Raw genomic sequence first — 26,763 nt, forward strand, 5'->3', positions numbered from 1 at the left:
TTTCCATCTAACGACAGTGAATTCTGATTTATTCATAAAATTTAAGATGAACAAATTTAAAATGTAAACCTATAATATTTTACACAAATTTAGAAAAAAATAAATACTTGCGTCTCTGTTTCCCTCCTCTCTCTATATATTATGGCAAAACAAACTGGATACATTTTACACAACACAAAGCTGATCCCATCTTAATAAACTAATGAGATGAGTTATGTTCATCGTCTGAAGATGAAGAAGAAGAAGACTGCTTTCGTCCGAATAGTCCAGGCAGAGGCTGTGGCAGCATTGGGTTCACAGGAACTGGAAACTTGTGAGCAGAACTAACCATTGTTCTTTCGTTTATCATCCCTACTTCTTTGCAGACTCTGTCCACTACTCCGAGGAAGTCTCGAACCACCAAGAATATCCTAAACGGATGTGCTTCTTCTTTAGCCGAGTTCCCATGGAAATACTCTGTGATCTCTTTCACGAGAGACAACGCTACGCTCTCTTGAGCTTGTACTCTGATGATGTCTTCTTCAGCTCTTTTCAGAAACGTGTTCATCGATTCCAAAAACCTCTCGCTACTGCTGCTGCCGCTTTCTTCTCTGACCGTTGATTGGATTTGGACTGCTTCGTTGATCTTGGCAATGCCTTGGGAAAGCTTGGAGACGTAGCTGCTGAGTACTTCCGAGTCCATTGCCGCAGCTTTCTTGACGTTGCCAAGCTCTGAAGATAGACTTGATACAACTTGGAGGCCGAGTTTCCTGCATTTGATGTCATCCGTTTGTGTATTGTTGTCACCTGAGAGACGTGTGCCTTCTGCTCGGATGATCTCTTGAACAACGAAATGCAAGAGAGTTGTTTTCCCATCAGCGCCTTTGACATCGACCAGCTTGAGGAGCGTGTCGAGCTTGAACGCATGTGCGTCGCCTCGGTTCGTCCCAACGTTCATGCGGTTTCCTGTCTTTAGAACCGCTTCTAGAAGCTTTAAGAACATTCTGCTGTTCCTCAGTTCCTCACAAGCAGCCTACCCCATAAAAGGTTTGATTCGTTACAAACACAAATGGTAGCAAGAGAGAGAGAAGATAGCTTTGCTTTATACATTACCTCAAGAGTCTGGAAAGAGTTCTTCAGGTATTCAACCTCGGAGTCAAAGTTAGCTACATAGAGCATTGCGTCAACTCTTTTAAAGGCAAAAGGGATGTCTAGCATTGCCTTGAGGAACTTCTCAGCATGTCCAAGCTTTACAGGCGAATCATCCTTGTACTCTTTTAACCTGCGCTCTTCCTCTTTCGTTGGGGCCATCTTGAGTAAGCTCTCTAGAAGTTCAGTCCCAAGTGTTTCGGCATTGCCTGAAAAGCATAACATAACAACAATCATTCAGGACATCAACTTCTTAGATCATAGCTAAACAAACGCAGATGAAATGTGAAACTAAGTATGTGACAGCATAGGTTACCTTCAAGAAGCGCTTCACAGACTTCTTCAATAGTGACATTAAGTGCACGAAGCAGGATTGCAATATTCTGAGCCTTCTTAGGGTCCAAGACTCTGTTCTCTTGATTCGGGCTTGGGAGAGCGCATCTTGGAGTAGTCTGGCTCTGATTTGGTTTGGAGTCTAACGACTTTGCCACAAACAACGTTTCAATCATCTCTTCATCTAATCTGCAATCACACCAATAAAATTTCAACAACCATATTGTGACAAAGAAACTATGAGATTAACTCACTTGAAAGAGCTTGAACGAAGCTGATCCCAGACCATCTCACGGTCGGAACTTGCTCTGACTTTATCCCAGTGCAAAGCCTTAAGCTTCGGTTTAGGAGTTTCCTCTGCAGGCTCATTGGCACTGAACGTCTCTTTTAGAGTCTCTTCTGGTGAAGTCTTTGGAAGGTTTTCGGATGGGATCACAAAAGGATTCGAAGGCGGCGTGAGAGGAGGTGGTCGGGACGCCTTAGGAGTCGCTTGATTCCGTCGTGCCCATGTCGGAAACGGTGGAGGAGGTGGCGGAGGCGGCACTCGTGCAGACACCGGAGGCTGTAGAATCTGAGATGAAATGTTGGAGATTCGTGGAGATACATCTAAGCTATGGCTAAAGTCTCTATCCGGAGAAGACGAAAGAGACGACGACGAGGCAGACTGTGGATCGTGAGAAGCTTTCTCCGGCGGCGACTTGTGAGAAGCTTTCTCCGAACGCAATGCATCCAACTCGTTAAGGAAGCCTTGTCCCGGAGAAGAGAGTAGCTGAGACTGCAATCCTTGACGGAGGTTGCTCATGAACGCAGGTAACACCTCGGGAGACTTCTGGAAGCATCGGTACGGTGACGTGGAAGCAGAAGAATGCACGGGCGATCGCAAGTAAGCTTCTGGAGTGTCGTTAGGTCGTCTCTCCGGGGACGTTGAAGCGGATGATCGTGAAGAGCTTCGAGGAGAGTCGTCGAGATTGTGGAGAGAGTTTTTTTCTTTGTTCTCTCTCTCTGGTGAAGTCGTTAGAGATGTAACCGTCGGAGATCTCGAGATTTGACCTAATCCTCCTTCAGCGTTTTTCACCGGGCAGAGTCTCGGCGATAAGGAAGCTAGGGAGAGGGATGGAGACCTCACCAATCGAAAGTCTGTTATCTTCGACGGAGATGGTTCAGAGCTTCCCGGAGAAGTCTTCGGTGGCTCTGGTGCGGAGATTACAGTTTCTTTAGGCTCGGATCTCTTCGGACTCATCGACGGAGAAATGCTGATGAAGGTCGATCTCCCCGGTGAGCCTGAGCTTGACGATGAGCAGGAGATAGTGTCGTTATTCACAGATCTAGCGTTTTGATTCGGAACCGATGAGAAAACTCTCCGTGACTCGGATCCGACCCGGGTTAGCGTCTCCCGCCCGCTCGCTGAGCCTCTGGGGGAGTAAAACTCTTCTTCATCCTCCTCTCCTATCGATCCAACCTCCGGATTTAGCCGGAAGCTTCGTTTCATTAACGGAGGAAGAGGCTGCAGATCTGGAGATTCGAGCTTCCTTGAGCTCGAACCGTTATTGCTCACGGATTGATGATCCTCGACTCCTCTCGGATTCACCATCGTTCCCAAGTAAAGAAACTCTGAGCTGGTGTTGGCTGAGCTCCTCGTCGTTTGCTTACTAACTCTACCCTCAGCATTGCGCCGTGCTGAAGGCGCTGCTGTCGTCGGAGGAGGAGGTGGATGGACTCTGCGGCTGCTGTCGGTTGTCCACGTCTTGCTATCATCGGGTGCGTTACTCTCCTGGCTACTTCTTCCTCTCCTTCGTCGCCAATAGAGCAAGGCGATTAGGGCGGCGACTACAGCGGCGGAGGTCACGGCGGAGATTGCGGCGATGAGAAGCTTTTTGGAGCTAGGCGGCGATTTAGTGGCGTGAGGGACGATGAGAGAGGAGATGTTGGCGGGGAAGGATGCGAAGGATGCTGGAGAGGGAGGCGGAGGAGGCGAAGGGTATGTAGGGAAGAAAGGAGGTGAAGTGGCGTCTGGAGGAGTGGTGGAAGAGAATGGGAGCTTAGGTAGGGGCGGGGATTGAGGAGGTGACGGTGGTGGAGAATCTACTGGGAAGAAGGGCTCGTGGAGGACTCGTCGGTCGGCGAGGGCGGAGGAGGAGAAGAGGAAGTAGAAGAACAATAAGAAGAGCATTGTGTTCTTTTTCAGTGAACTAGATCTGATACTGTAGGGTCTCTCTCTCTCTTTCTTTCTGTTTATTTTTCTTCTTCGGGATTTTCTCGAGGAAAATTTGAGAAAACAATTTGGAGTGGTGGATCCAGCTAAGATTCTGCTGTAATGGTCGAACGATCTTCTTCACTCTTTTTTTTCTTACTTATGTGAGAGAGAGAGAGAGAGAGTGTAAAGAGGGGAGAGAGCAGAGAGTCCAAAAGAGCTGATGGAAGGAGAGTGGTTAGTGATTCCCTTACACGTAATAGGGCCTGCTTTTCTGACCATGACTAGTTATGTTTTGACACGTGTACAAGACGTAGACTTTGTAATAGCGTTGGTTTTCTACCGCGTTAGTGTACACACTGCACACTGCACACTGCAATGCAAGTTGATTTGTTATTTTATGATTGTAAATTATCTACTACTCCATTTCTTACGGCAGTTATCAAATAAGTGCGTGCTCGAGAATTAGAGCATCGTTATTATAAAAATAAAGCATTAATGGTGCATGTCAAAAGGAGTTTCTCATTTCTTATAACTTTTCATCTGACAATCATTTTTTTTTTCTTCTTTTTCTATCTTTATTTTTCTTTTTTCTGTTTATTGGTTTTCTTTATTTTAATCATGAAAAACAGAATGAAAACTCATTCCAAGTAGAAAATTTATTAATAATGATGCTCTTGTGGATTTAAATATAAAATGATGGTGTATTACTGTTTGAGGAAGTGGGTGCGTTGTGGGAATTGTTTTTTTTTTCTGTTACCGACACTTCTCTGATGGTCGGTTCATGCTTCCCCCAGATGCTCTGTATACCAAATGTTGGATTAAAGATTATAACACCCGGAACCAATGTACAAGTACAATATATCACTTTCAGCCACCAACGCCAATGCCTCTGAATATATTTACGGAAATTTTTCATTTCCACATAATTTTTTCCTAATTTTACTGATAAGTTCTTAAAAAATCTACACTACCAATGATTTGATTCGTTTCTAATAATTTTAATAATGCTAAAAATAACTGACTAGACAAATTGTTAGAGTTGTCATTATTCATAGAATAACTTTGACTTATTAATGACTGTTAAAGAAACATTAATGGTTCGTCAAACGAAACCACGCCACAATAATGCAACCAAAGAAACTAGTGTAATAGAGTATACAGGTTCAATGGTTATAGCCAGGTAAGGTAAACCTAGTCCCTTTAGGGAGGCGGGTCATTTGTTGCTAGACTCTAACGGCAATGTATGCACCATGCTTGGTAGGAACAAACCGATCACATTTCACCAGGCGCATCAATCGGTTCAAGACCCTTTTTTACCTAAATCTGACAAACAAAATGTGATAATTGAGTGTAAAACTGTATTCATTTCTAATAAATAGTTTCTTACATCGAATATTAAATATTAAATTGAAAATTAAATGAAGGCTAATACTTAAAATTTCGAAATTTTACTTTTGAATACGGCTGTTTGTACTTTCATAATTCCTTTTGAATACTTTCATAAAAAAAAAAAAAAAAAAAAAAAAAAAGAATACGGCTGTTTGTACTTTCATAATTCCTTTGCAATAGGTTTGTATATTCATACCACTAACTAGATTTTCTGCTTACTGTGATGCAGTCTATTCCTCGCGATTTTAACGACCATTTTGCAATATGTGAAGCTTTGACTGAATTTTTCTCGTGTCGTTTATTATTTTCTCTTCCACTAAATATGGTATAGAGCAGCAGGAACACATACCTCAGCAAAATATAATAATGTGTACATTTAAGCTATTGCAACTAATGAGATGCATTAAATTAAATAAGATAATCTCTGTTTGTAGATGACAATGAAGTGGAAATGTAATCTTCAGCAAATGTAAGAAGTTAGTAACTAGCTCTATCTACTATAAAGCTAATTAGGTTACTGAAATTGGAACCTGTGAAGTTTCTTGGCCAATGATCTACTTAAAGAGGGTTGGGTTTAAAGTTCAAACAAGAATCCGCTTATATAACTGTTATATGCTTGTCAAAGAACATTGTGCATCATATAGGTGTTTGAGAATATCGGTCAAATTCACTTCAAAAGGAAAATGGTTGTATTTGGAGAATTGTAAGTATTTAAGATGGATGCTTTCTTCTTTGAATTTAATAGAGAACCTTATACAAGCTCACCAACTCGCAAGTTTGACGGTTTTTATCTAACGTATCTTATAGGGAAAATAGACATTTAAATCCTCGACTATTTGAAATCAACAAGTTTGATATTGAAGTATTGCTCGCACGATTTTATTTCCCAGCAAATAGTTGACTTGGCAAATTTGTGACTAAAAAAATCAGTCATTAAGTCATAAACGATTCTTTTTAGTTTTATATCAATTATCTTCGTCATTGAACCTGAAAAAATCGAAATTCTCAAATTCAAACCCTAACTTTGAGTGATGACGATTTTTGGTGACAACAAAGGCGATTTCCGGTGATAAAGAAGCAAACCCGGCCCGATCACTAAATAAATATCACCGGAAATCACCTTTTTTTGCTGTCGGACAAAGATTTAGAAAGGAATATCCTATGAAATTTCTCCTATTTTTATCATGTTAATTAATATTTTGTCTTTTCTCTAAGTTTTTTGGTTTCGTTAAATAAAAATAACATTACATATGAAAGAAATTTTAATAGATTATTTGTTTTTGCTTAGAAGTAAGTCTTAAGAAGAGAAAAAAACTATGTATTGTCAAACACTATCGGAAATCGTCTTCACTCAAAATTAGGATTTTAATTTGGGAATTTCGAGTTTTTCAGGTTCAATGTCGAAGATAATTGATATAAAACTAACAAAAATAGTTTATGACTTAACTGCTGATTTTTGTAGTCATTAATTTGCCAAATCAACTATTAGTTGGAGAATAAAATCGTGCAAAGCAATACTTCGATATTAAATTTATTGATTTTAAATAGTTGAGGCTCATTTTCCCGTATCTTATATGTTATAATTTTCTTGGGAACCATGTTATACATACATGTATACTTAGTCGAATATGTGTACAATATATAACTAATACTTCCATGTTTACATTTATATAATATTATTTTGTTATTACAGTTTTAATTAAATATATCATTAACTTTCTAAAAATAAGCAAAAGATGAGTCAAAAAGATAGAAGACGAAGACAAAATAAAATAAAAATTAAAAAATTCACTCAAGGCCTAAAACACCCAACAATCCACATTCTATACATATTATAATGATGTTTTGTGGTCACTGGAGCCTCGAGGCAGCGGCATGTGACCTAAAATCTTATTCATTTAATAGCTAGTGTAGCTTTAGATTTTAGTGAATCAAACCCAACATGTTCTAGCAATGTTACGATTTTGTTCGCTTCTGCGCAATGATAGTTTTTGCGACTAGTCTTGGTTCGTTTGAGATATGAAAATTTGAGTTTATAAAGTTTAATCCTTAATAATTGAACAGTCATTTGCCTATCGCTGATCGTTGCACTTAGTCACTTGATCGTTGTCATCAGTTGTTATTTTTGGTCGTTGCGGTTAGTGCCTGGGAACCGAGTACAGTTATATACATTTATGATTGTAGTAAAAATTGTGAAACTAGATTCGCATATAAGTGTATGGTCTGATCTGGTCTTGTTTTTTTTTTGAACGGCCACCAAAATCATAACCGCATCCACACACTCAAAATTAATGATTCAGCTCCATTGCCACAGACAAAAGATAAAAAGAAAAGTTGAATCAGTGGAAGCTTTTCACAAAAAGATGTGTGAGTATAGTAAATTAGTAACGTTGCCTTTTTGAAAACGTTAAAAAGTCCATTAACCTTCCCTTTTCCTCTTTTAGTTGCAAAATGCAATGATGCGATATTATTAGGATCGAGAATAATCACACCTGTATTTATGACACATCGATCATATATGTGAGTTTATTATTATGATACAAATTCAAGAATAATCACCCAAAATTGGAAGCATGCACATCGATTTTATACACATCTTTGTACTTGTATGATCCTTGTTTTCACTTAAATTAGTAATGTAATTTCGTTTCTTTTTTCGAGTATCTGAAGCCCAGTGGCGGAGGTACGTTGAAGGGAGGGGGGTCAACTGACCCCTATGTTTTTTTTAGAAAAATAAACTTTTCTTGTATTTTTGCAAGAAAAATTAACAAAATGTTGTAAAATTAGTTTATTGACCCCCCTAATATTTCCTAAAAATCAGTTTAAAGCCAAGATTTTTCAAACCAATAACTATATTGACCCCGGTAAAAATCAGTTTAAAGCCAAGAGTTTTCAAACAATAATAAACAACTAGGATAAGACATGCGTCTTGCGCAGGATGAGTTTATTTGTATATATTATCGATAGTTTTTTTTATATATGTGATCATTTTATTTATATATATAAAATATTTTTTGTTGTTATTATATAATTTCTTTCCGATGGATCGGATCAATTTTTATTAAAAATAATGGAACAAAACTATAATTAATACATCATGGGTTGATCGGATTGGACATTAAACAAATTATGACATAAAAACCTTATTTTTTCCATCGAACACATTCTTGGAAAAAGTGAACAGTATTGTTTTCACAGTGGAATTATTTTGACTTTTATCTTCCATATGGTTTTGAAAGCTTTCAAATCAACCATCGAATTGATACATGTCATTTTAATGTTTTTAGTCGTATACTTAAGGAAAACTTACATTTTTGTAATTTAAAGTCGTTTTAAAAAATTCAAAATATAATATCTAAGAAAAAATCTAACATATAAGAAAAATCTAACATATAAGGTGTCCTCATTTTTGTATTTTAAAGTCGTTTTTAAAAAAAAATAACATATAAGGTTTTCTCTTTTTTGTAATTTAAAGTCATTTTAAAAAATTCAAAATATAACATATAAGAAAAAATCTAATTTTTTATTATAAGGTTAATGTAATTGTTTATTTTTTTTAATAATATAAAATTAAAGAAAAAGAAGAAGGATGCAAAAATTGTTATCAAATCTTTATTATTCATAATCATTAATTGACATATATATGTAAATCATATTAGGTAATTTCGTAGCTTTTATTTAGGGAACGAATACACACTTCTTATATTTTAGGTTAATATAATGTTCTCTAGTGGACATTATACAAATTATGACATAAAAACCTTATTTTTTTCCTCGAACACAATTTTGAAAAAGTGAATAGTATTGTTTTCACAGTTGAATTATATTGACTTTTAACTTACATATGGTTTTGAAAGCTTTCAAATCAACCATCGGACTGATACATGTCATTTTAATGTTTTTAGTCGTATACTTAAGGAAAACTTACATTTTTGTAATTTAAAGTTGTTTAAAAAAAAATCAAAATATAACATATAAGAAAAAATCTAACATATAAGGTGTCCTCATTTTTGTATTTTAAAGTCGTTTTAAAAAAAAAAACATATAAAATTTCCTCATTTTTGTAATTTAAAGTCATTTTAAAAAATTCTAAATATAACATATAAGAAAAAATCTATTTTTTTATTATATAGTTAATGTTATCAAATTTTTATTATTCATAATCATTAATTGTCATATATATGCAAATCATATTAGGTAATTTTGTAGCTTTTATTTAAGGAAAGAATACACACTTCTTATATTTTAGGTTAATATAATGTTCTCTAGTGGACATTAAACAAATTATGACATAAAAATCTTATTTTTTCCAGCGAACACATTCTTGAAAAAAATGAACAGTATTGTTTTCACAGTTGAATTATTTTGACTTTTATCTTCCATATGGTTTTGAAAGCTTTCAAATCAACCATCGAATTGATACATGTCATTTTAATGTTTTTAGTCGTATACTTAAGGAAAACTTACATTTTTGTAATTTAAAGTCGTTTAAAAAAAATTCAAAATATAGCATATAAGAAAATTCTAACATATAAGAAAAATATAACATATAAGGTGTCCTCATTTTTGTATTTTAAAGTCATTTAAAAAATATATATAACATATAAAGGTTTCCTTATTTTGTAATTTAAAGTAATTTAAAAAAATTCAAAATATAACATATAAGAAAAAATCTAATTTTTTTATTATATTGTTAATGTGATTGTTTAAGTTTTTTTAATAATATAAATTTAACAAAAATGAAGAAGGATGCAAAAATTGTTATCAAATCTTTATTATTCATAATCATTAATTCCCGTATATATGTAAATCATATTAGGTAATTCCGTAGCCTTTATTTAAGGAAAGAATACACACTTCATATATTTTAGGTTAATATAATGTTCTCTAGTGTTATATAATTATGGAATAATGTGACACCATTAGATGAAACTATACTTTATATTAGATGCTCTAGAATTCTTTGAAATAGAATTTAGAAGGCATTTAGAGTGCCACCTAGGATTTGAGGTTTTTTTTTAATTAATACAAAATTAAGGTTCTAATTTTTCAAATGCTTCTCAATTAATATATAAAGGATTAAGCGTCTGTCCTAAAAACAATTCACCATGCGGGAGTTTAAGAGATGGTGGGTGTATATTATTAGTAAGTGTGTTATGATATCTTGCATATTTTCATTATCTTATCCATTCATCCATGTGCATTTTGATCATATAGACTAGGATTTAGTCATGTTTAGGTTACATTTTGCATACATGAGTCTCTATCAGGTGTTGGAGTGCCACATGGAGTTCTTGGAGCTATTTGGATGCATTTGGAGCTCAAAGGAGGTGAAATATGTGATCATTGGACGAGCAGAGCAGGGGAGCGAGGTTCCACATCGACGTCATGAGGTCGCTCCAAAGCACCTCTCAGAGCGACCTAGCTGGAGCGACCCCGTGAAGTCGCTCGCCATACTCACCCCGTGAAGCGACTTGCCCAGAGCGACGCGCCGAGGTCGCTCGCATCTCACACCCCTCTCGGAGCGACCTCCTAAAGCGACACCATGAAGTCGCTCGCGTTCTCGTCACTCCGAACAGTCTTAGATGACCCTGGAGCGACCTCTCAGAGCGACCTATCAAGGTCGCTCCCGATCCAGAGCGACCCGTTGGAGCGACACACCAAAGTCGCTCGGGACCTCTCGCCCGGAAACACCAAAAATCGGCCCTGGAGCGATCTTCCGGAGCGACACCTGCAAGTCGCTCCGCGTTATTTTGCTGCCGAAAATCATGACTTCTCAAGGACCTTTTTGCAATTTATTTTGGACGTTTTACATTTCTAAAACCTATGTTTTAAACATCTTAGGCAGCCAGAAGGCAGATTATCTTTTGATCTATTGAGAAATACACAAAAACTCTCTTGAGAAGTTCATCTCTTGGATTTTGATTGTTATGTTCTTGTGTTATTGTTGATTTCTTATCTATTTCTCTACATGATTAATCTGAAATCCAATATGGGTTTAAGAGGAATCATGGAGATTAGTGAGTAATCACCTTTTGAATTCATGGGTTAGGGAGATTAAGGGTGATTAGGTTAGTTCTAGGATGTTTTAGTGTAGATCATTCTTGTTCCTTGCTAGTAGAGTATTCTTAATGCATCTTCTGAGTTGGCCACTCAAAAGTTGATCAATAGGCATTTCCCACCCGAAAGGTGTTTGATGAAATGCCTGAGACAACTCTCCTAAGCTTTTAGTATACTTTGCCAAAGACATTTGTTGTTAAAGATGCTAAGATAGCTAATAGACTTGTTAGTAATGATTGCTTTCATATTATTCAACCAAAGACATTTGATGTTTGAGATATGTTAGCAAATGAGCATTCATCTAGACATAGAGCTTGCTTAGAACTGTGTCTAGGCTTAAGGTTGATAGTTTGATTGATCATTTGCCATCCTTAGTTCGATACTTGATCACCCAAGGTCTAATCCCTATGCCCATGAGTTCTCTTTTCCCTTAGTCAAGAAAGTATCATTCTGTTATTGCTTTCTAGTTTTAGTCATAGCTTAAAACTCATCTAAATCATTGGTTGCACTTAGATTAAGTGAGTACTTGCATTCTCAGTGATTTGATATCCCTCAGAACTGGTTCGACAATCACTATACTACAACATTTGTCTTAGGAGCTTGAAAACTCTTAATATCAAATTGGCGCCGTTGCCAAATTCTGAGTACAACATTTGTCTTAGGAGCTTGAAAACTCTTAATATCAAATTGGCGCCGTTGCCAAATTCTGAGTAGATTTGAACATTGAGATTTAGTCACTTACTTGAGACTAAGTCATTTTTATTTTCTTTTGTTACTGATTCCTCTTCTTCACCTACCTTTAACTTTCAGGTGTATCAACTTGAGGAGCAGGGGTCCATCAAACCTAGTTCCAATAGTAGCAGACATCAGAGCTTTCGAGAGGGAGTGTGCTAGAGCTAGAAGAGAAGAAGAACAACAAGCCCACTTGCAGAGATTGGATATTGATATGGCAGATCCACCGCAAGGGGCAGAACACCAACCGCGGGCAGCTCGACCCATTGGTACTTATGACCGCCCCAACATTCTTGGTCATAGACTAGGAATCCGAGCACCGGCTGTGGCAGCCAACAACTTTGAGGTCAAGTCAGGACTCCTCAACGTGATCGAGAACAACAAATATCATGGCTTGGCTTTAGAGGACCCATTCGATCACTTGGACAGGTTCGACAGCTACTGTGGGTTGTCAAAAACCAATGGTGTGTCAGAGGATGCCTTAAAGCTGAAGTTATTCCCTTTCTCTTTGGGGGATAAGGCACGTCAGTGGGAGAAGTCTCTACCCAGCGACTCTATCACCACTTGGGATGAGTGCAAGAGAGCATTCTTGGAGAAATTCTTCTCATCCTCAAGAACTGCTAAGCTGAGAAATGAGATCTCCAGTTTCCAACAGAAGAACTTGGAAGGCTTCAGTGAAGCCTGGGAGAGATTCAAGGGCTACCAAGCTCAATGCCCACACCATGGTTTCTCTAAGGAGAGCTTGCTGAGCACATTCTACCGTGGTGCTCTTCCTAAGTACAGGGCCAGACTGGATACAGCTAGCAATGGGTTCTTCTTGGGGAGAACTGAGGAAGATGCAGAGGAGCTGGTTGACAACATGGTAAAGAGTGATGCAGTCTACAGTGGAGACCACGACAGAAACAGCCGAACAGATGATAAGCAGACGAGGAAGGAGTTGAAAGCTCTACAGGATAAGATAGACATCCTCCTTGCTGATAAAGCCACACAAGAGCAGCTGCACTTTGTTGGTAACCCAAGTCAAGAGACACCACCTGTTGTCCATGAGGTTGAGGGTTTGGAAGGTCAGGAAGAGCTGTGTTTCATCAACAACAATGGTAGCTGGTACAAAAAAGAGCCCAACTTTCAGTACAACAACTACCAACAGAAATCCTACCCCAACAACCAACAGAGTGGTTATCCGCCTCGAAACAACCAGCAAGGCAGCTATCAACCTCATCAAAACCCCTCATCTGGTTCCTCTGCTCCTCAAGAGAGCAGCACTGACACCCTGCTGAAACAAATCTTGGAGTCTCAGACTAGAAGTGAGAAGCATGTTGGTTATGAGTTGAAGAACCTTCATTCCAAGATTGATGGGAGCTACAATGAGCTCAACAACAAGTTCTCACATCTTGCTTCTACAGTCAAGAATTTAGAGAATCAGTTTGCTTCCATGAACACTCACCAGACTCGCCAGCAAGGATCTCTACCTGGAAAATCTGACCAAAACCCCAAGGAGGCCAAAGCTATCACCCTTAGGAGTGGTAAGCAGTTACCTCCTACAACCCTCACCAAGGATGCTGAGAAAGTAGGTGAGGAGGTGGCCATCAACTTAGATGATGAAGTGGTGATTGTTGATGAGAAAATCAATGATGAAATCTTGGAGAAGATTGTGGAAGCCAAGGGTAAAGGAAAGGTTGGGGAAGAGAAGAAAACAGTGAAAGATGGTGAAGTTCTTGCTCCAGCAAGTGAGAATTCTTTTGTTCCTCCTCCCTATGAACCCAAACTACCATTCCCTGGTAGATTCAAGAGGCAGCTGCTAGAGAAGTACAAGGCTTTGTTTGACAAGCAAATGAGTGAAGCTCAGGTTGCAATGCCCATCATCGATGCTTTCATGTTGATTCCTCAATACAACAAGTTCCTGAAAGATGTTGTAGCTGCAAAGAAAAGGAAATGGAAAGCATGATGATTCTTACCCATGAGTGCAGTGCCATCATCCAAAGGCTTGATGTTCCAGAGAAGTTAGAGGATCCAGGATGCTTCACACTACCTTGTGCTCTTGGACCTATGATATTTGAGAAATGTCTCTGCGATTTGGGAGCTAGTGTCAGCGTGATGCCTTTGTCTGTTGCAAAGAAGCTTGGATTCACTCAGTACAAGAAGTGTAAACTCTCTCTGGTGTTAGCTGATCGTTCAGTGAAGTACCCTGTGGGCATCTTAGAGGACCTACCTGTGAAGATTGGAAGGTATGAGATACCTACAGATTTTGTGGTGCTTGAGATGGGTGAGGAGGCTCAGGACCCATTGATTCTTGGAAGGCCATTCTTAGCTACAGCAGGAGCAATTGTTAAGGTGAAAGAGGGCACGATTGATCTCCATTTGGGTAAAGGGCATGTTCTCCACTTTGACATCAAGGAGAAAATGAAGAAACCAACTGTGTTCGGGCAAGCCTTCTACATTGAAGAGATGGACACTCTTACTGATGACCACCTTGAAGAGTTACCACCTGACGATGAGGAGGAGGGAGCATCTCCCTCTACTCATTCTCCATAGAAGGTAACCCACTACTTTCCCTTGTATATACCATTTCGTTTTTGCATATTAGTTTTCTCTTTTTGGGTATCTCTCTCTCCTTGACAACACAGAGACTGTGTCATTTAAGTTTGGGGGAGGTACCAAGTATTTGATCACGTTTGCTTTGATGATTTTGAGTCTCATGCATTGCATTATACATATATATTTGCATAAAAAAAAATTCATTTAGTTTGCATCATTGGCATTTCTAGGAGAGTCTAGAGCATATAGGTTGCATTTACTTGCATTGGGAGCAATGAGTTGAAATGCCTTGTAAAGAACACTACTTGCACCTGAATAGCTTATGCACCTCTCAAAAACACTTGTATGCTTCGAGCCTTGAAGACTCTTCCTGAAACTTGTTGATTGCTGAAACTCAGTCTTTGAAGCCAACTACAACCTTATTTGAACTAAACGAACTTAATGCTTCTTGCTCATGGTCCCTTGTGTACTGAGTCATGGCTATACACACCTGAGTTGTCACATCCTTTATGCCAATCTTATTCTGACAAACTCTAGTGGTAGACCACTCCCAAAACCTTTCCCTCCTTTTAAGCTTTCATTGTTTGATGAGTGAGGCCTTCTTCGGAAAGTCTTACATGTGCATAATGTTGAGAGTATCGGGAACGACAATGCTTGATCTTCATTCTTGCTAGATTGGGCACTCTATTGTCTAGCCATAGGTTGGGGGGGGGGTGAGAGTTGTGATTATGATTTGGGAGCAATGAAAAAGGAAAAGAAATGACTCTTTGTGTTTAAGTGAATTGTCTTACTGGGATAAGTAGAAAAACCTCTAGCTCAAGTTATGAAAAGTCTTGGCCCCCATTTAAAAAAAAAAAAAAAACATAAAATATGAAAAGAAAAGAAAAAGAAAGAAAAAGGGGGCTAGTAAAGTCGTTAGGAGCTAAGTAATGTTTTGAGGTTGTGAAAAATCCCTTGTAGATTTCAAAGAGAAGGAGTTAATGTTCTTAGGATCTTTTGGTGAGAGATGTGAGTTGGGTTTGACATTTGAGAATGATTGTGTAATTGTATGTTTGGGAAAAGGGTAGAACAATGGAGATTGAGCATTGTATGCATGAGTTGGTCCTTTTCTTAGATATATTATGTGCAATGTCAAGGCTACTTGTTTCGAGAGTAAACCACCTTAAAGATCATATATTTTGAATCTCTTGACTCACCTGAATAAAAGTTTTCCCTTACTCAACCAAATGATTTGGACCAATTGACCATTTGCAAGAATTCACCTGATGTTTTGTGCTTAATGAATGTGAGAGTTGGTTGATTTGAATGTGTGGATGCTTGATGATGAGTGTAAGGGCAAAAAGAGTTGAGATAGGCCTAGAGAAGCTAGAGTGTAACAAGAGAGTGTGCTCATGCTGGATTAGATGTTGAATCGAGTACTAGTTGTGTTTCTTTTGGCTATGAGCTCCCACCTTCAAACCTCTCTCCCTATGAGTTCTAGAAAGTTCACTTGTGGACAAGTAAAAGAACAAGTTTGGGGGAGTTGATATCTTGCATATTTCCATTATCTTATCCATTCATCCATGTGCATTTTGATCATATAGACTAGGATTTAGTCATGTTTAGGTTACATTTTGCATACATGAGTCTCTATCAGGTGTTGGAGTGCCACATGGAGTTCTTGGGGCTATTTGGATGCATTTGGAGCTCAAAGGAGGTGAAATATGTGATCATTGGACGAGCAGAGCAGGGGAGCGAGGTTCCACAGCGACGTCATGAGGTCGCTCCAAAGCACCTCTCAGAGCGACCTAGCTGGAGCGACCCCGTGAAGTCGCTCGCCATACTCACCCCGTGAAGCGATTTGCCCAGAGCGACGCGCCGAGGTCGCTCGCATCTCACACCCCTCTCGGAGCGACCTCCTAAAGCGACACCATGAAGTCGCTCGCGTTCTCGTCACTCCGAACAGTCTTAGATGACCCTGGAGCGACCTCTCAGAGCGACCTATCAAGGTCGCTCCCGATCCAGAGCGACCCGTTGGAGCGACACACCAAAGTCGCTCGGGACCTCTCGCCCGGAAACACCAAAAATCGGCCCTGGAGCGACCTTCCGGAGCGACACCTGCAAGTCGCTCCGCGTTATTTTGCAGCCGAAAATCATGACTTCTCAAGGACCTTTTTGTAATTTATTTTGGACGTTTTACATTTCTAAAACCTATGTTTTAAACATCTTAGGCAGCCAGAAGGCAGATTATCTTTTGATCTATTGAGAAATACACAAAAACTCTCTTGAGAAGTTCATCTCTTGGATTTTGATTGTTATGTTCTTGTGTTATTGTTGATTTCTTATCTATTTCTCTACATGATTAATCTGAAATCCAATATGGGTTTAAGAGGAATCATGGAGATTAGTGAGTAATCACCTTTTGAATTCATGGGTTAGGGAGATTAAGGGTGATTAGGTTAGTTCTAGGATGTTTTAGTGTAGATCATTCTTGTTCCTTGCTAGTAGAGTATTCTTAATGCATCTTCTGAGTTGGCCACTCAAAAGTTGATCAATAGGCATTTCCCACCCGAAAGGTGTTTGATGAAATGCCTGAGACAACTCTCCTAAGCTTTTAGTATACTTTGCCAAAGACATTTGTTGTTAAAGATGCTAAGATAGCTAATAGACTTGTTAGTAATGATTGCTTTCATATTATTCAACCAAAGACATTTGATGTTTGAGATATGTTAGCAAATGAGCATTCATCTAGACATAGAGCTTGCTTAGAATTGTGTCTAGGCTTAAGGTTGATAGTTTGATTGATCATTTGCCATCCTTAGTTCGATACTTGATCACCCAAGGTCTAATCCCTATGCCCATGAGTTCTCTTTTCCCTTAGTCAAGAAAGTATCATTCTGTTATTGCTTTCTAGTTTTAGTCATAGCTTAAAACTCATCTAAATCATTGGTTGCACTTAGATTAAGTGAGTACTTGCATTCTCAGTGCTTTGATATCCCTTAGAACTGGTTCGACAATCACTATACTACAACATTTGTCTTAGGAGCTTGAAAACTCTTAATATCATGTTATCAAAACAAAACAGTAAACAAAAGTGTAGATACTTCTACACTGAAATCTGAATGAATATCAGTATTAAAGTAGTTATCAGAAGCAAACAACAAAATAAACAACGGGAAGATTTCTAAAGCATATGCCATAAACATAACTAGAACTTGACATGGTATTAGTTTTTACGTATTTATACATTCATATTAGTTTTTCACGATTAGTGCTATATATTTTAGATATGTCTCCATATAACTAATTGAATTCAAAAGATCCGGATCGAACCGAATAATATGATTATTTTTGGTTCAAATATCCAAATCATTTTCAAATACATTCGTTACTTGAATATTTTTAGTTTTATGTACATCAGAACCAAATTCATACAGACCCGGGAGATCCAACTTGAAACTCACACATAAATTTATACCCAAACATGGCCTAATTTCAAAACCCAAAAAATCTATACCCGAAAAAATGACCCGTACCTAAATGGGTACCCGAATGTCTATGCCTAAAAGATTCCATAAACAAATATATATATATATATATGTGTGTGTGTGTGTTTGGCTAAATTAAGAGAAATAGAAAAAAATTTATTTAGTAATATTTTTACAATATTAATAATGATCAATATATGAATATCGATTTGTTTAGATAAGTTTTGGAATTGTAATTAATTAATTTAAATTGATTTTAAATGCAGTGGTAAAATCCGTAAATAAAAAGAAATACAAAAAGGAAGTACCTAAAAAGAAATTTCAAAACCCAAAAAATCTATACCCGAAAAAAATAACCCGTACTTAAATGGGTACCCGAATATCTATGCCTAACTGATTCTGTAAACAAATAAAAAAATTATTTTAATGTGTTTGGCTAAATTAAATGAAATATAATTTTTTTATTTAGTAATATTTGTACAATATTAATAATGATCAATATATGAATGTCGATTTGTTTCGATAAGTTTTGGAATTGTAATTAATTAATTTAAATTGATTTTAAATATAGTGGTAGAATCTATAAATAAAAAGAAATACAAAAAGAAGTACTTAATTTATTATAAATGCAATAACTAAATGTATAAATAAAAGAAAATACATATACTGCTATCCAAGTTTCCAAACAATTCTCATTTAATACTGTCAGCCATGTTTTCAAGCAAACTTCCTTTTTAAATTGCATGTTTCCAAACAAACTTAATTTGTACTTCAATTTTAATAATATAGATATACGACATCTTCTCATTATAATAATGATTAGCAAACAAAAACGAACAAGTGGCTATATCACTGTACAATTGGATTTAAAATGTGAGTATATTAACATGTGGCCGCCTGTAATTGCTAGATTTGATGAATTCAGCAATGCATGAGGGACGAACTTCTCTTTGTGATAATAACTCGATTAGTTATGTTATGTAGTTGCATTTAACAAAAAGAAATATGATGTGCACTACTAAAAGCATATGAGTATGTGCATTGGTCGTATTATTGAACAATAATTGTGTAGGCAATTTAGTTTTTCTATTTATTTCTGTTTTGTAAATTGCGCTGCAAACAAAGAACAAGCCTCGAAGCTCGAGATTCCACTGAACCTCTGACATACTACATATACTACATATTATAGCTTAAAATATGAGATATATATGAATATAGTATGATATTACTCGTGGTGATTTAAAATTAATTGCTTTTCGAATTTTCATTGACTTGACAATGTAAACACAGCATGAAATCGCATAACACTCCGCCAATTCTTTTTTTTTTCAATATTCTGTTGTTCAACGATCTGTCGTGTACCAACCCATTATATCGGCTAGTCAAAGTCCACATTTTGCATTAGTTAGGAGTTAGGATTAATTTAGTGCTCATCAACTGGGCTGTCGAGAACGGTCTCCAGTTAATAAGGCTTCGGCAGCATCAGCATGGGGCTAACATCACTGCTATAGAAGAGACAATGAAGGCTCGAAAATTTCCTACAAGAGATTTTCTTACGTTCAGTCATCGGCCACGGTCAGGCAAGGGCGGATCTAGAAACAAATATAATTGGGGGCACATAAATTTTCTTCACTGCATTTTAGTTTTGGGTTAGGGGCATTTCTACATACCTTATAGTATTTGTTAAAGGAAGTTAGAAATTAGACGGGGGCACGTGACCCCGTACGCTACTCTATCCATCGGCCACTGGAGGCTCTGAGCCACCTTTAGAAAAATTAAATGCCACATTCTCCCACTCTTAATAGATTGATATTTTAAAGATTTTTTTTGTTTTAAATTAGATGACATTTTAAATTTTGAATGTAAAATATATTAACAACTTTTATAATATGACCAATTGTATTATAAAATCTATTTTATTATTAGTCAAATTATGTTTAGGTGGATAATAAATTATGTTTTTATGAACAATGGATATTCTTTGGTTTAGAATACAATGTAGAGATACAACCATAAAAAATAAAAATTTAACGATTGTACGGATATCAAATATAATAGAGAAACAATAATATCTTCAAATTCGTATTGTTGTCAGTCTTCTTGATGCATATTGTGATTTCAACGATATATTTTGATACCAAAAATATTGTAACAAAAATATAAATTCTGAAAATTTCTTTTTTTTGTCTGAATTCTGAAAGTAAATTATTCATTCATTCTTGAAATCCTCTTTCATAGTTTTTTTTTTCTGGTGGACGTTGTTTTCTTAAAAAAAAAAATCTGTTAAGATTTGTTTCAAACATCAAAAAGTCATCATAAAATCACTATAACCACCAAAAACACTTTGATTGATTAAACTTAATTGGGTTGGTTGTCTTATCGATCATGGCAAAAACATACATGCAGTAGATTGTAACAACGAATTGGAAGAAAGAATTCAATCCGCCATAAATTAAACATGAAAAACTTCTAAACTAGAGAGAAGAACAAAAAAACACATAAGCATCTTACTATCCCATCGACTCATTTATTCATGCCTTGATTGGATAACTGAGAGAAGAACGCAACCGCTTCTCAATCGCTACTATCAGCTCTCTCTAACCGAATCCTATGTTAATAGGTGTTTTGCCCGCACGTGCGGACTTAATCGTTTAAAAATATTATTGTTTTATATTTTATTAATTAAAAACCAGTATGATAACTTATTATTTATGTTTTTAGAAAAAAATAAATCAAAGATGAAATTATATATATATATATAACAAAAAAAATTCATTAAAATATATATGTTTATTATTGTGTTGGAAATTTAAAAGAAAACATTCACATATTAGAAATATTTTAGAAAATATCTTTATACAAAATGTTTTTAGATGATTAATACTTAATTATAAATTGTTTATATGCTATTTTTCTAACTTTTATAATTGAAAAAAAAATTAAGATAAAACACAATATATAAGAATTGTCTTATTTAGAAAATTTCTAATATTATTAATTAAAATTCGTTTTTAATTATAAATAAATTATTTTATAATCCCATAATTTCATTAAAATATATATGTTTATTATTGTGTTGAAATTTTAAAAGAAAACACTCACATATTAGAAACATTTTAGAAAATATCTTTATACAAAATGTTTTTAGATGATTAATATTTAATTATATATTGTTTATATGTTATTTCCTAACTTTTACAATTGAAAAAATAAATTTTAAGATAACAACACAATATATAAGAATTATTTTATTTTACAAATTTATAATATTATTAATAAAAATTCGTTTTTAATTATAAATAAAATTCATTAAGGGTAACATTGACTTTAACCACTTATTATAAAAAAATGTATATCTTATTTTAAACTTTTATAATTGAAAAATATGTTTTAAGATAGCAACACAATATATAAGAATTATCTTATTTAAAAATATATCATTAATAAAATTCGTTTTTAATTATATAATTAATTATATATAAAATTCATTAAAGGGTATCATCGACTTTGGCCACTCTAACTTTTAACGTGAGAGCTCGATTATGAAAATTTACTTCGAAAATAATAGTATAGATAGATATGACCACTGCTTTGATATTCTTTAGATAGAAAAATGCCCAAAAAACTATATTAAAATTGAAGAGTTATATCATTCGGCTTAGAGATTTCCAACCTGTTGAAAAATGAGAAAAAAGGCCTCAAAACATTTTATACTAGGGTCGGTCCGCTTTGCGCGGGGTTTGATATTTTGACAAAAAAAAATTGATATTTGTTTGTAAATGTATCGGGTCGTTTTTTTTGTTTGGTTCAGAGAACTCCAACCATGACACCAAATTTGGCGTTGAAATTACACCAAATTTGGTGTTTTGGTGTCATATTTTTTTTGTCATCCCCAACCATGACACCAAATATTGCACCTAAAATAATATTATATATTATTTGATGTTTTCGGTCAATAATTTTATATTTTTATTATTTGTAATTGATAAATAATTATTTTACCACACTTAGATATAATGTTTTTGTTAAATTTTTGTAATCTTATGTTTATTAAATTTATTTACATTTATATTTTTTGGTTTTACAATTTTATACTTTTATATATTTATTCTATATATATTATATTATTAATTTCTATATTTTATAAAATACTAATTAAAATTTTAAATTATTAAAAATAAAAGATAAAAGTTCTATCTGACAAAAAAAGTTCTATGATATTTTACTTTTTTACAATATAATATATCAATTAGTGATTTCTTACTTGAAAATAAAATAAAAATATTTTACTCATATAAAATAGTATATTTATGTTCAGTAACAAATTTAAATTAATTAATAATAATAATTAAATTATATTATCAAATAAAACACATTAAAATATGTTTATTAAATATTTGGGATGGTGTAATTTTTAATGTCCCATTGGAGATGAAATTACATCAAATTTGGTGTTTTGGTGTTCCATTGGAGTTGGTCTCGGAACAGTATTATGAATGATTAGTTGGGATTATTGTATGTTTATTTTTTAGATGCCAATTTGGATTGCGTTAGACTTATTACAAAGCATTTATAAATAATACATTTTTTTTACAAAACAGTTTTATATAATGATAAAACATATATAAAGATAATTCAAGGCTGCTTATTGTTTTTTGTCTAATTTTTTTTTTGTGATATAAATTTATTTAAAACTTTTATACAACATTGTTCATATTTTTATAAATCCAATAAGTTATGTAGCTCGATATATTATATATAAGGTTATGATGATTTTATATGACAAAAATGTTTATAAGATATTGTCCAATAAGTAAGTTTTCACTTAAAAAAGAAGAAGAAAAAGTTTTCAGTTAACAGTTTGGCTAACTAAATAATATAACATACAGTTTATAGTACTGTTTTTTTTATTGTAACATACTTTTAGTAATCATTTAGAATTTTTTTTGATCAATTACATTTTTTTAATTCTAACATACTTTTAGTAATCATGAAATTTTTTATTGTTAAAATTTTAAATATTTTTGACATTGATTTGTTTGTGTCAAATTAAGTTAGAAACTTCATAACTATATTTGGATAGTTTCTTCCACATATATGTGTAAACTTTGAGAATGTATATTTAGCTATAACCGTAATTTTTGGAAACTGATATCACAAAGATAGTAATACTTTGTGAACAAAAGCTTTGAAAATCTGAAACACAATCACAACAACTGCTCAGCTGCGTATAACACACACATTATGGTAACCAAGAGCTTGAGTTAGAGTTGGAGCAGAGAAGCCTTAACTGGATATCTAAAATTAAACAAAAACCAAGATACCTTTAGTGAAAAGGGACACATTAAAAAAAAAAAGGAACACATAAGAAATCAGTTTGTCAGGGATTAAGCCAGATGAAGCATCATCCTCCCATAACAGAAGGACGAATCCAGCAGTTCAACAGAGATGTCAGAGCTCCTAAGGATTTTAAAGTCACAACAGAGATGCTGGTTAACAGAACCTAATCATGACTTCTCCTTCAAGACATCCAAATGGACAACGTTTAGAGAAGAGGTTTAATGTTCATTTGTTAACATTACCTGTGGATACAATGATGTTATGTGATGGTGGCAGTGAAGATTGGGATTTAGCAAAGAAACTCTAGAGAGGAACTAAAACACAACACTGGAATCAGCTATGCTTTACAGCAACCATCAAAAAGATTAGACTAATGAATCAAGACATAAAAATCACATCTTTACCAAATCAAACTCAAGATATACACACACTCGAGATGTTGAGAATCAAGTTCAGAGTCAAAGATCTAAAATTTTGGTTATCAGCCGTTAAACATCCCCACACCGACTTTAAACTTCTTAATAACTTAGCAAAATCTTAATGAAAACTGAAGCTCTGTTCATCACCTTCTCAACAAACTTTTTGTGCTGTTTAAAAACCCATGCAAACTTTCACTCACTTCCCTACAAATCTTCCTAAAAATCATCAAAAAGGTAATCCAAACTTCCATCTTCTACTGTTTTCTCTTAACTATCATCGCCTTCTTCATTTCCTCCTCTTCAGCTCGCTTGCAAAACCTAACCTCCAGCTGATCCACCGTGACTCTCCCCATTCTCCACTCTACAACCCTCTCCACATCGTCTTCGGCCGTCTCAACGCCGCTTTTTCTCCGTTCATTCTCCCGTTCCCTTCTTTACTCAACCAAAACCCATCTCCAATCCGGTTTAGTCGCAACCGGCGCGACTACTTCCCGAGTATCTCAACAGGTAATCAGTCATGGTACGAAGCCTAAATAATGCAACGCTGAGCATTTCAGAAGATTAGAAGAGAATCCAGAGCGACGCGAAAGAAGATAAAGAAACAGATTCGTTATGTCGATATGAATCGGAGAAACACCTACACTCCATTGTTTTCGTTTCAGAACACAGAAGAAATGTTCTGGCAGATGGGATTAATCACGAAGCTTTTACTCGGACCGTTTAAGATGGTGAGAAGAAGTGCAAACGGCATCGAGTCGCCGTAGGACTCCTTCTTGTCTACAGCTGATTAGGGTTAGAGGCGACTTCTATTCTTTCGGGCCGAACACAGTTCGAAATTTTACAGCCCAGACTCTAAACACGTTAACAAAGCCCACGACGGTGAAGAATAAATGATACGAAAAGTGGACACATGGCGGCTCCAGGACGCGCGACGTTCCTACGTGGACGATGACGTGTCGCGACCAGGAGTGAGTAAACTCTACTTTATATAAAACTTGGCCCAACATTTATTTCTTATGATAAAAGGCCCATTAATATATAAATTTCCCTTAAAGCTAGTCTCCTTTCTTCAATTTTCTGAACCACGTTAGAAGAAAAACGACGAGTCCAAGAGAGAGAGAGAGTCGAAAGAGGTAAAGAGTTGCTTTGATCTTTCTCTTTGCAATTTCGTTTCTGATCTCAAAGTTTGCAACTCTATGATCTTCTCTCTTCTGTGATTTGTTTTCTTGTGGCGCTTATGTCTCGTTAAGGACTTTTTGTCGCATTATACATTACACTCAGCGTTACAGTTTTTATAGGGGTTGTTAGTTTCATCTGCTTTGGTTTAGGGTTTCATGCAAACTAAACTCTAACCCTTGATTATATTTTTGATTTTGTCTTTAAAGTTGTCACATTTTTTGAGGCTATTATTATATAGGATCTTGCTTACCAGTCAATTCACCATCTGAGTTTGTGTGAGAGAGAGGTTGATACAATGCGTTATGCACAGCTTGTTATTGGCCCAGCAGGCAGCGGAAAGGTTAGTTTCTTTTTCATACAAAACCATCTCTGCATTTCTTTATTTTTTTTTAATACAAGAATGCAAGTTGAAGTTTATGTTTTTGTGGAGCAGTCAACTTATTGCTCATCTTTAAACCAACACTGTGAAACTATCAGACGAACAATGCACATAGTTAACTTGGATCCTGCTGCAGAAGTCTTTAACTATCCTGTGGCAATGGGTGAGAATCTCTACTTCTTCAATGTCCCTGTCTTTCGTTTTTTTTTTTTTAATTTAGTAACACAATGATCCTCTTGTCTGGATGCAGATATCCGAGAGCTTGTTTCCGTTGATGTTGTTATGGAGGAGCTTAAATGTGGTCCCAATGCTGCTCTCATCCGTTGTATGGAGTATCCTTTTAGGCATTTAGCAGTCTATGTGATTTTGTTTTTCGTGAAGAAACCTTAACTTTAATTCAAAGGTACCTTGAGGACAGTCTATATAATTGGTTGGATGAAGAGTTGGAGAATTTCACAGATGATGACTACTTAGTCTTTGACTGTCCAGGTGTCTCTACTCTCTCTTATAGCTCTTAAAGAGTTTCTTCTCTACATCTTTTGATTCATGATTGTTGTTTTAATTTTTATGTTGTGTGGGTTATAGGCCAGATAGAGATTTTTACACATGTACCTGTGCTCAAAAACTTTGTGGAGCATTTGAAGAAGAATGGCTTCAATGTCTGTGCCGTCTATCTGCTTGACTCTCAGGTTTTTCTTCCCCTTACCTTTTGATTATGGAGTTTTTAGTAAAAGAAAAACAATTGACATAGAAGAGAATATATCTTGGACCAGTTTGTAACGGACATAACCAAGTTTATCAGCGGATGTATGGTTTCTCTTTCTGCAATGATACAGCTTGAACTGCCTCATGTTAACATCCTCTCTAAGATGGATCTCTTACAGGATAAAAGCAACATTGAGGAGTGAGTCTTGCTTTCTCTCTTCTTCTTTGTTTTCTTTTTTTTCCTGAAATTTATAATAGTCTCATTTGCTTGTGTTGTTTTAACATAATAAAAAGATTTTTGGATGCGGAGCCTCGCACAATGCTGGCTGGGTTAAACCAAAGGATGGCTCCTCAATTTGCAAAACTGAACAAAGCCTTGATTGAATTGGTAATGGTTCTTATACGTTGGTGAAACTGAGTTGAATGTTGGATCATGTAAATCTGATTTTTGAATGTTTTTTTTGAAGGTGGGACAGTATAGCATGGTGAGATTCACTCCGCTTGATTTGAGGAAAGAAAGGAGGTAATAAACTCAAAATCAAATTCCTTTTTAGTTTTAGTATCAAAATGAAAATGTAACTGAAATGTTTTGTGGACAGCATACAATATGTACTGTCTGAAATCGACAAGTGCATTCAGTTTGGAGAAGACGCTGAAGTCAAGATCAGAGAACTTGATGAAGACATGGATCAACTAGAGCTCTAGAAGAGGAGTGGCTAGTTAGTAGACTGAATTGCCTCAAAACTAATTCCTCAGCTGTGGGTTTGATCATTAGATGTATTTACTCTTTTGCATTTTAAATTTCTGATACTGAATGCTAAACTTGAGTTAACAGACGATTGCAAATTCAAGATATTATAACAAGAGTATTGAGTTATTTAATCATATATGACGTATATATAT

The 26,763-nt window shown here is 35.6% G+C and overlaps 2 protein-coding genes, 1 long non-coding RNA gene and 1 other non-coding gene across 5 annotated transcripts; 1 reads left to right on the plus strand and 3 right to left on the minus strand.

Annotated features, from left to right (window-relative positions):
• Positions 1–12: 12 nt before the first annotated feature.
• Positions 13–3,871, minus strand: LOC106435916 (formin-like protein 1). The gene is made up of 4 exons (XM_013876852.3): positions 1,716–3,871; positions 1,445–1,650; positions 1,093–1,337; positions 13–1,012 (listed from the first exon to the last, which is right to left on the minus strand). Exons 1-4 carry the CDS (start codon positions 3,629–3,631, stop codon positions 200–202), a joined length of 3,180 nt encoding a protein of 1,059 aa, XP_013732306.1. The 5' UTR covers positions 3,632–3,871; the 3' UTR covers positions 13–199.
• An 8,587-nt stretch (positions 3,872–12,458) lies between these two features.
• LOC125584613 lies at positions 12,459–12,565 on the minus strand. Its single transcript, XR_007321525.1, has one exon. It is a non-coding gene; the product is annotated as a small nucleolar RNA R71 (small nucleolar RNA).
• Positions 12,566–23,556: 10,991 nt separating this feature from the next.
• On the minus strand, positions 23,557–24,492 carry LOC111204590. The gene is made up of 2 exons (XR_007320738.1): positions 24,239–24,492; positions 23,557–24,126 (listed from the first exon to the last, which is right to left on the minus strand). It is a non-coding gene; the product is annotated as an uncharacterized LOC111204590 (long non-coding RNA).
• A 120-nt stretch (positions 24,493–24,612) lies between these two features.
• Positions 24,613–26,747, plus strand: LOC106394975 (GPN-loop GTPase 3-like). Of its 2 annotated transcripts, none has more exons than XM_013835518.3 (10): positions 24,613–24,730; positions 25,015–25,116; positions 25,210–25,318; positions 25,406–25,487; positions 25,559–25,644; positions 25,741–25,844; positions 25,929–26,059; positions 26,155–26,248; positions 26,328–26,383; positions 26,460–26,747. In XM_013835518.3, the coding sequence occupies exons 2-10, from the start codon at positions 25,072–25,074 to the stop codon at positions 26,563–26,565; spliced, it is 813 nt and encodes a 270-aa protein (XP_013690972.1). In that variant the 5' UTR covers positions 24,613–24,730; positions 25,015–25,071; the 3' UTR covers positions 26,566–26,747. The 2 variants fall into 2 exon arrangements, with proteins under 2 accessions (XP_013690972.1, XP_022555399.1); XM_022699678.2 differs by having other exon boundaries at positions 25,992–26,059.
• Positions 26,748–26,763: the final 16 nt, after the last annotated feature.

The sequence above is a fragment of the Brassica napus genome, chromosome C3, assembly GCF_020379485.1.
Source record: "Brassica napus cultivar Da-Ae chromosome C3, Da-Ae, whole genome shotgun sequence".
Lineage (NCBI taxonomy): Eukaryota > Viridiplantae > Streptophyta > Magnoliopsida > Brassicales > Brassicaceae > Brassica > Brassica napus.